This window comes from Mesoplodon densirostris, chromosome 19 (assembly GCF_025265405.1).
Source record: "Mesoplodon densirostris isolate mMesDen1 chromosome 19, mMesDen1 primary haplotype, whole genome shotgun sequence".
NCBI lineage: Eukaryota > Metazoa > Chordata > Mammalia > Artiodactyla > Ziphiidae > Mesoplodon > Mesoplodon densirostris.
In genome coordinates, this window is record NC_082679.1 from 12067414 (window position 1) to 12077386 (window position 9973).

Sequence of the window (9973 nt, forward strand, 5' to 3'; positions counted from 1 at the left end):
TCACCCAGGAGAGGGAGCAGTTGCCCATAGGCCGCCACGGGAGCCTCAGTTTCCTGCCAGTACCCCAACCCTGGATCGTCTCTTCACTGTTCACTGCCGGCGGGCATCATTTGGGACCACCCACCCTAGGCTGGCATGAAATGAGGACGAAAGGAGAGGGGGTAGGAGTTTCCAGTTTCTTCCCCCTCAGAGTTACACAGGGTGATGTTTCACGATGAAGCCAGTCCACAACAGGCCCTGAGCCCTCAATTCTCACTCTTCTCTCTTAGCAGCTGTGTGGCCTTGGGGAACTCCTTCCCCTCTCTGGGCCTCCAGCACCTCACCTGCACTGAACGGATTGCTGTCTCTCAGGGCACCTCTAGCTTGGATTCCTCCTCCTGATTCTTTCATCTCTGATTCAAGCTCTCCAACTTGGGCTTCTAGCCTTATGAGCTCACCTCTCAGATACTATGATCTTGAGATCCTGGTCTGGATCCAACGATCCTGGCTTTAGGAGGAGAATTCGGTTGTTGAAAGAACATGGGCTTCAGAGACAGACTTCATTTAAAGTCCTAGCTGGGCTTAAGGTCTTGGGCAAGTGATTTAAGTGAGCCGCTTGCCCCTACCTTGCTGGATGTTGGAGATAAAGCGCTGCAGCTCCCAACTAGGTACCTGGCACACAGTAGGTAAATCAATAGCAACGACAATGAAGCCAGTCCCTTCTTTTTTTTTTTTTTTTTTTTGCGGTACACAGGCCTCTCACTGTTGTGGCCTCTCCCGTTGCGGAGCACAGGCTCTGGACGCGCAGGCTCAGCGGCCATGGCTCACGGGCCCAGCTGCTCCACAGCACATGGGATCTTCCCGGACCGGGGCACGAACCCGTGTCCCCTGCATCGGCAGGCGGACTCTCAACCACTGCGCCACCAGGGAAGCCCTAGCCAGTCCCTCCTTAACTTGCTGGCAAAGAGTGTTTCCATGGTTTGATGAGATCACTAAGGTACCTTGCAAGGTCTACATTTCAAGAGACCCTGCAAGCCTGTTGCCAAAGGACTCCCAGATTAATTCATAAGCGCCTCTAAGGAGAGTGGTGTGTGGGAGAACACCAGATGTAGCGCAAAAGGAGCTCCATGGAGGCATGACTAGGAATTCACAGAGAGGAAAGGCATTGTAGGCAGGAGAGCAAGGGCCATGGTGTGGTGTTGAAGAGCCTAAGGGGCTCCCAAGGATGAGCAGATCCCCCATGGAAGAGGGGAGCAGTCAGAGGGCCAGAGCATGCCCGAGACCTTCCATCAGGCCCAGGGGTTAAGTGCCGCCCCAGGTCAGGAGTTCATTTCCCAGACCTGGATTTGCCCCATTCAGATGGGGTTAGGCCCTCTGGCCATAGGTCCATTTGGGGGTCCAGTCTAGGTCCCTGTCCTTAAGAACCAAGCAAAGCCTGTTGCCCTGCAGTGGCTGCACCCAGCACCCGGCACCCAGGACATATCACTGCATCCAAAGGTCCAAAGTTTTATTGTTTTGAATACATTCTCCAGCAGCCCCCAACTTTCCCTCCCCCCAACCCTCCGTCCCCAATACAGAATAAGGCTTGACCACAGACCCCCAGCCCAGGGGCCCCAGCTGGGAGGCAGAGGGGGCTTCCAGTTTGGTTTCAGGGCACCCCCTTCCCACCTGCCTGCCTATGGACTAGTCCTAGGAGCAGCTGGGGTGAAGGGGTTGGACTGGCGCTGGGGTGGGGAGTAGGAGAGGGATAGCAGGCACTTGTAGAGATTTGTGGCCTATGGGCGGCACCCCTCACCCTCCTCCACCCCCAACCCCCCCCCACAGAATTTTTGGTTCATCATACATGTTCCTCCCTCCTCTGCTGCAACCCTGTGGGGGGGTATGAGAAACCCAGGCACTCATGGCCCCTGGAGGGGCAGGGAAGGCAGGATCGGGGCTGAGGATGGCCGGGGGTGGAAAGGGAGAGAGGTACAGGAGGCAGAGAACAGGGAGGGAGACAAGGCTTTACTTCCTAAGCGATTGTAATAAAAAAGTTCCTGGGCTTTGAGGCCAGAGCCTCAGTTCAAATATAAATTCCCCAGAATGGAGGTGGCCCCCTTAACTCCCCCCTCCCCCCTACCACTCTGCCCGGAGCTTAGAAACCCACAGAGACAGGGGACAGCCCCCAGCCCTGGGCACCCACCCACCCTCACAGTTAAAAAAAAAAACGAAATTAAAAGTTTTATACAAAACATGGGGGAGGGGAAAGGGAGGAGGCAGGGAAGAGACGAGAAAGCTGCCCTCACCTCCAGGGAATGGGGGGGGGGGTTAAGGCAGCAAAAGAGGCATGGGGGGGTGGAGGGAACGGGGGTCCCCTGCCCACAGCCCTCAGGAATCTCGATGCTCCAGAGAGAGCTGGGCTGTAGCGTGCTGGAGGTCAGAACTCACCCGTCTTGGGGTGAGGGGCCCCCCAGCCTCCCCAGACCCCTCCCCACGCACCTTCTTGTCCTCTCCCTCATCCTCGAGGCCCCCAGTGGGGCCCCCACCCCCCTCCAGGCGACAGTCTTCACTCCAGCGCCGTTTAAAGCGCAACTTGAGGGGCATGCACTGGGCTGCCCCGGGTGCCTCGCCGGGGTCGGGCTTCGGGGGTGCAGGGGGGGCACGAGGCGTCTTGAACACTTCCCCGTCTTCCTCATCCTCGTCGCTGATGTCAGTCACCTCCACCTCCTCTGACTCGCCTTCCGAGATAGGCTCCACCTTGATCTGGGGTGGGAGGGGCGGGGGGGCGGGGGGGGCCAGCGCCCCGGCCCCCTCGGCCAGCCCGCCTGCGCCGCCACCACCACCGAGGGCACCGCCACTGCCCTTGTCAGCGCCCGCCAGAGCCTTCTCCCCAGCCGCCCGCTGCCGGCGTCCCAGTGGGGGCGGCTGGAGCTTAAACTTGAATGGAGAGGAGGAGGAAGAAGAGGAGGACGAAGCTGAGGAGGGGACTGGTGGGGTCTCGGGTGCCATGGGCGGCAGCGGGCACTTGTCAGCGCGCTGGGGCTGCGGCACCACCAGCCCGGGGTAGTGCAGGAAGGCGCGGGGGCTGAGGTGGTAGTTGTAGACGCTTTGGGTGTGGGCCTGCAGGTACCGTTTCATGTCCTCCGGGCTGAAGGAAAAGTGGGAGCCTCCCCCCGAGCCGCTGGGGCCCCCCCCACCACTGGGGTACATAGGGCTCAGCGTGGGTGAGGGCGTGTAGGCCAGGTGCGTGGGTGTCATGGGCAGAGCCGGTGAGAGCTGAGGGGGCAGCAGGGAGCCAGGCCCGGCTAGAGGCGACACGGGGAAAGGGCTGAGCGGCTCAGGGCCACCCCGGGGCCGGGGGTAGACACGGAAGACACCCGGGTCGTGGGGCAGGCGGGCCAGCGGGGGCCCGCGGAAGGCACCCAGCTCCGGGGGGCCAGGCGGCCGGGCCCGGGGGTCCTCTCCCAGTGGCTCTTCCAGCTCTGACGTGCCATCGCTACAGTCACTGACAGAGCCTCGGCCCAGGCGTCGGGCCACCACAGCCGAGAAGAGGGAGGATGAGGATGAAGAGCAGGCCGGTGGTGAGCGGGGGTCCTCGGTGGGAGACAGCACCTCGGAGGGCGTTGAGGGAGGGAAGCGGAAGTGGCTGCCGCCTGTCGGCACTGGCGGGGCGCTCTGGGGCACCGCACCCCCTGGCGGGAGAGGGGAGACACGATGTCAAGGCCCCCAGCCCCGCCTGGACATTCAGACAGACCCTGGCGTCCCTCTGAGGCCATGCTTACCAGCCCTTGTACTCACCGGCCAACCCCACATCGATGAAAGGGTAATTAACCAGCACCAGTTTGTTGAAGTTGAACTTGTAGGTGAACCGTTTCCCCTTAGTCTTATGCAGAATACGTTTGTTGTAATAATAGCTGTGGATGTAGAAACACCATCGGACGGTCAGTCACACGGGACCCAAGTCCAGACCCCGTACCTTGACACGTGTGAGTGCTGCTCGCAAAGGGTGACCGAGAAGCATGGGCCACCCGAGAGAAATCAAGGTCCAGAGGGTGGAGACCAGCTCTCCCCTCAGTTCTGGGGCCAGACTGGAGGCCACGTCCCTGGCTGTATTCTCTCCTCAGGACACCTCGGTGTGACAAATGGTCTCAGAGAGGGTCTGGGACTTGCCCAAGGTCACGCAGCTGTGATTTGGACCCGGAAGGCAAACCCAAAGCCTATTCCCATGGGCCAGGGGCTCCCAACCAGTGGGGGGCTGTCCACATCTGCCCAGGGGCCTCTGCCCTCCTCACCGCAGGGCCCGGCTCAGCTTGTCATAATTCATCTGGGGCTTGCACTTGCGGACACCCCAGAGCCGAGCCACCTCGTCGGGGTCCTTGATGACGAACTCCCCGTAGTCCCCCTGCCAGGCGATGACACCCTGGTACTCCTCCTTCCGCAGCAGCTCCAGGATAAAGTGCCACAGCTGGATCTGCCTCGAGCCGGGGGATGACTCCGGCTTGTAGGCCCAATCCGGGAAGGCAAACCCTGGGGACAGGAGGCAGGGGTGCGGCCCCGGGTCAGGGCGCCAAGTCTGGGGCCCTGGGGCCCATCCCAGGGTCCACCCCCTACCCCACCCTTAACGTGGGGAAATCCGTCTCCCCCTGCCAAGCCAGAACCTGGTTAGAGGGAGACAGTGTGTGTCTGTCTGTGTGTGAGGGGGGCTAGACAGGAGCTGGGGGGAGGGGAAGCTGGAGCCTGCTCCAGCGACACCGGGAGAAACAGGAAACCGTCGGCGGCGGGTCCCGGGGCCAGTGCCAGGGGGCCAGGCACCAAGCCAGGCCGGCGGGCAAGGCTGCCAGTGGGGGAGGGGCAGGAAGGGGCACACGTGGCCAGACGGGTTGGGGCTAGCCCCCCCACCCAGCCCACCCGCACTCCCGTTCAGGGTCAGTCACTATCACGCCGGCCCCCCCCACCGCCACACGACCTTCTCTGTTCCCCTCCTAGGAACATACACAGTCTCCCTCCCAAGACCTACCGGAGCCCTTACTCCCACCCTAGGCCCCGAAAGGAGGATTTTTTTTTTCTTAAAAGGACCAGGAGGGGTGGGGTGGCTGCTTGACGATGAGGTCAGCGCTTGCACACACAGAGGCTTCTGTCTTCCCTGGAGAGTGAAACCCAGACTGTCTGAGAGAGCGCCCCCCCCGCCCCCCCATCAAGCCCTGGACCCTCTGTGCTGCACTGCCCTACCCAGACCCGGGTGCACGGACCCAACCTGGCTGGAGGGCCTCAAGACTGCACAGGCACCGCTAGCTGTAGCCTGCTCCCCCCTCTGCCTTCTCATCCTCAGCTTCTTCCCTGCCCACCTACCTACCCGCCCCCAGCATTAACCTTGGGTAGAGGTTGGTGGTGGGCTGGCTGGTCCCTAGAGGTGGTGGGCAGCCTGGGGGGGGAGAGTTGGGGGGGCTGCGGTTGTTGTCATTTCCCAAACCCCCGGGTAATCAGGGGTCATCAATAATTCAGCACTAGGCAGCCGGTAATGGAGGGGCGGGAGGAGGGAAAGGGAGGAAGAGAAGGGGGGAGGCAAGACAGAAGCCCTGGTGCCACTAGAGGGAGAAGGCCAAGGTGGACAGGACAGCTAAGGATGGGCGGGGTCCCAAGTCCCAATCAGGCCGCAAGGGTCAGCCTCCCTCCCCTGGCCCTGGCTCACACCCCAGCTCAAGCAGGTACCAACCAGGCCTGGGGCAACATGGAACCTCCCCCAAAGACTCCACCCAAGTCTGGAATCCAACAGGGGATCCTTCCCCATGGGGACACAGGGGATCAGCAGTCCCTATTCCCACAGGGGCCACTCCCTCTAAATCAGAGCTGACTCTAACCTCTACTGGCACCCAGCTCCCTGAGCCCTGGCCTTGGGTAGACTGGGATGGCCAGCATTCCCCACCTGGTCCCTGCCTCATTCAGAAATTCCAGCCTCAAACCAGCCCCTCAGGGCTCCAGGGATATGACCATATGACCTCCAGCTGGTCACAGACCCAGGGTACTATATGTACCAGCAGCCCCTGCTCCATTCAGAAGTGACAGCCCCTGACAACACCTTCCATGGACCCCCAGCATCCACAGCCCCATCCCTCTCTTGGGAATCCAGGTGTTCACCCCTTTATGCTCACCCTGCTAGAGAACCCAGGTCCGAGGGTCTTGTTCAGGGCCCAGAGGTCCTTTGGAACCCAAGAGTCCGCCCGCTCCATGTACCCTCCAACCTCCTCCAAACTCCTGTCTCCCTTCAGGGCACCAAGCTTCGCGCTCCCCCCCACCTAAACCCCAATCTGGCTCTCCGACTTGGGGTGGGGGCCGAAGCCCCTGAGACATCAGTCTAGAGCTGGGGTGTGTACTGATTTCCACCCTCCCCCCAAAATTAAAGCCACCCTTCCCAGCCCACCCGCCCCAGCCTCCTTGTCCCGGTAACCAGGCAACGTGTGTGCAGCGACAGTCCTGGGAGCGGGGGAGCAGGAGGCTAAAAATAAACTTTGCAGAAGAGAAGGAGTGAGAGAGACTACATGCAACACAAAGGGAAGGGAGGTGGGGGGCTCTGGAAAGGCCTCAAGCTGCATTCCCGGGACTGACCCAGGCCCCCTAGTTAAGCCCCCTCCCTGAACAAACCCCCTCTCCCGGGCCAGAACCCTGGCTCCCACTCGTGGCAAGGGCCCTCCCTATTCCCAGGCCCACCCCATAGCCAGCTTTCCTCATCGGACATGGCATACATGAGGGCCTGTTCCCAGCTTTGGGGGGAGAAGGAAGATGAGGGGTGACGTCAGGGTGTCTCAATGGGGCTCTGTTCCCCAGGCTTTGGAGCCAGGAGCCAGGCACGGGCAAGGGGAGCATGTGTGAGTGTGTGTTGTGTATGGGTCCACGTGCTTAAAACAGGGAACCACCCGGCCCGCACCAAGAAAGCTTGGGGGTGCAGGACCTCTGGAGCATGAGGGGACAGCAAGGCAGAAACAGAGCAGCTGACACGGAGAGAAGAGCTGAGGACATTGCCAGACAGGGTGGAGAAGAAGCAGCAGACAGGAAGGGCTGGGATGGCGGGGTCCCAGAAGGCACACCTGGGTCCCACGGAGGCGGGGTAGGGAATCTCCCAGACAGACTGTGGAAACCTGGGAGGGGGGTCTGCAGAATTCTTGGGCACCCCTCATATTCACATAACTGCCCAAACTTTTTTTAAAAGGACTCTGGGGGTCGGAAGGGAGGGGTAGTGGTAGAGGAAGAACACGCCGGCCTCCTGGGGGGCCCCGCCACCTCCCCCAGTCCAGGCAGCCTTCGGTGGCGCCAGAGCCGGGAAGAAAACAGGAAGTGGGAAACAGCCGCGGCAGAGGAGAGAGGGGCCGGGATGGAGGATCGGATGGAGGGGCGCGCAGCGGCCAGCCAGGAGGCAGATGGACCCATGGACCGACTGGGAGACCAGTACAGGCCCCCGCCCCTTCCCCCAGCCAGAGAACACACACGGCGCGGCCCCAAGACTGGGTTGGGGGAGCGGCCCAGCCGGTCCCACCAGGCGAAGGCCCGTAGCAGGGAGGGAAGACGAGGCGGGGTTGTCTGGGTGCCTCGGCCCCCTCCTCCGGCGAGGGGAGGCTCCTGCTGCCCCCAAGGCCCAGCGGCCCTGGAGCCTTTGGGAGCCAGAGAGTATGTGGGACGCACGTGACTGACCCTACAGCACTCCGAACCCCTGCCCCACGCCCAGCCCCCTCCTCGGCCCCAATCCCCAGGCGCCGGAGCCCGGCTCGGAGCCCTTTAAGAGCCGCCCCCACCCGCCGAGCGACGGGGGGGCAGGGTGGGTGGGCCGGTCGGGGCACACACCCTCACACAGGAGCCCTAGCCGCGGCCGCCGCCGGGGGAAGGAAACAAGTTTGAACAGCGGCGCCTGGCCCCCTTCCCCCTCCCCCGTCCCCGCCCCGGGCCGGATTCCGACGGGGTAGACGGGCAGGGGGCGGCTGGGACCCCTCCCCCAGCGCGCTCGGGCGCAAAGTCCAGCCAGCGAGAGCCCGGGGGCGGCGGGGGAGGGGAAGGGGGAAAGTCCGGGGGGGGGGGTTTAATCCTGCTGCCCCCCGCCCGCCGACCGGGGGGGGAGGGGAACCTTGGCCCCTTAAGGAGGAGCAAGTTGGCGGGGAAGAGGGGGGCGGAGGGAAGAGACGGCCGGTTGAAAGAGAAGAGCTGGATGAGGGAGGGGGTCGAGGGGGGGAAGCCTCCGCGTCCACCCCCACCTTCCCCACCCTCCCCAACCCCGAGTCCCCGGAGGCTAGGGAGGAGGGTTCCCAGGTCTCTCCCGAGCGACCTTAAAGCCGCGCGTTCTAAGGTCGGAAACAAAAAGTTCCTTTTTCGAACGTTCGGGCTGCGCTTTGGAACTTTGCGACTCGGCGCGGGCGGGGGAGCGAGGAGCCGGCGGAGACGGGCGGGGGAGGGGCGGTGCAGCCCGGTCCCCGAGTCCCGGGCTCCCCACTCACGCCCTCCTCCTAGAGGCCATCCTGTATCCCCCTCTAAGCCGGTGCGGGGCACACATCGCGGTGAAGGTCACGGGCCGGACCGCACAGCGCGGAACCTGGGATAGCGGGCCCTGTGGACAGCCCCCCCGCACACACACACCCCGCACACGTCCCGGCCCCCAGAGTGCAACGTGACAGAGCGGCGGGGAGGAACCCAGCCACCCCCGTGATCCCGGGAGTGAGGGAGAGCCCAGCTTTCGGGGTCCAGGCAAGGAGAGAACCAGGACTCGCAGCACCCATACCACTGCACCCAGAGCCAGGAATTGGGGGTCCGGTGCACACCCCCGCTCGCGCCGCAAGAAGCAACAGGTCTGGAGTGCTTGGGGGTCCCCAGGAACTGGGGATCACTCGGGCTCCCCCAGAACCCTTCAGCCCCCCCAAAGTTTCTCCGCCTGGTTTCCCGGGGCAACAAGTCTCCCCCACACGTGCTGCCCCCGCCCCCACCTGTGTCCGCCGGGGTCTTCATGCTGGGGGGCCCGGGGCGAGGCGCCCCGACTCCGGGCCGCAGCTCCCGGCGCCCGCGCTGCCCCGTCCCGTCCCGAGCCCGTCGGGCCGCCCTCGCCGATTCACCCGGCCTCGCCTCTCAGAGCCTCTCCCCTCCCCGCCGCCGCCTCCCGGGTTAATATCGCACTCCGGGGCCGGGACGCCCACGCCCCCCGGCCGGCGACGTCACCGCCGCGTCGCCATGGAGACACTGCGCCCGCCCCCTCCCCGCGCACTCGCACACACGCGCGCGCGCGCACACACACACACACGCACACACACACACACACACACACCACACTCGTCGGCGCGCAGCCACTGAGGACCGGCCGGCTCTAGGCTTAAAGGGGCCGCGCGACGGGGGAGGAGGGAAGGAGGGGGTTGGGGTGGGATGGGGTCCGGGGGGTCATGACCCTTCTCTGAGGCTCCAAGTCTGAAGATAACTTAAGTCCTCAGGACTCGCGACCTGCCGCCCCTCCTCCTCTCCTGCCCACTGCGGGGTCCAGATTTTCTTTGGAAGCCTGTAAGAGGGGTTGGGGGGTACCTTCTGATGAGTGTCAGAAACTTTTGTGAGGAGGAGTATGGACCTTTTGGGAGGAGGCAGAATTTTCTCTGCAGGGGGGCCGGGTCAGGACCTTGGAGGATGATCCAGACCACAGCATTTCCCAGGCTGGGCTCACCATGTCCCCCCACCAACAATCCTGAGCCTGAATGGGGGCAGCTGTCCAGGGGTGGGGTGGAATGGGTGGTGAGCATTTCCCAGCATCGGAAATAGGGAGGCGGCTGTGCCCTCCGTTCCTCCAGGGATGGGGTCTTGGCCTTCCAGATAGCCCCAGTCCCAACTGGGGAGGAAGTGACCAGAGAGAATGCACGCGGTAGCCCGCCCCCCCATCCCCAGACTGCAGCTGTCCTGGGGACACGGCTGGCGCCGGAGGTACCCACACCTCCACCTCCAGGGCAGGGGGTTCCGGGGATGGGGTCAGGATGCGAGGGGGTGAGCAAAGTCGGAACAAATG

At 63.4% G+C, this 9973-nt stretch overlaps 1 protein-coding gene across 1 annotated transcript; it reads right to left on the reverse strand.

Moving 5' to 3' along the window:
- Positions 1–1472: 1472 nt before the first annotated feature.
- On the reverse strand, positions 1473–9078 carry ERF (ETS2 repressor factor). The gene is made up of 4 exons (XM_060083697.1): positions 8919–9078; positions 4251–4485; positions 3757–3872; positions 1473–3650 (listed from the first exon to the last, which is right to left on the reverse strand). The coding sequence occupies exons 1-4, from the start codon at positions 8938–8940 to the stop codon at positions 2347–2349; spliced, it is 1677 nt and encodes a 558-aa protein (XP_059939680.1). The 5' UTR covers positions 8941–9078; the 3' UTR covers positions 1473–2346.
- Positions 9079–9973: the final 895 nt, after the last annotated feature.

Coding starts and splice junctions, on each gene's coding strand:
- ERF (XM_060083697.1), bottom strand. CDS start 8,940: ATGAAGACCCCGGCGGACACAG. Junction 4,486..8,918: donor GAAGACCCCGGCGGACACAG/GTGGGGGCGGGG, acceptor TCCTGTCCCCAG/GGTTTGCCTTCCCGGATTGG. Junction 3,873..4,250: donor AAGCTGAGCCGGGCCCTGCG/GTGAGGAGGGCA, acceptor CTACATCCACAG/CTATTATTACAACAAACGTA.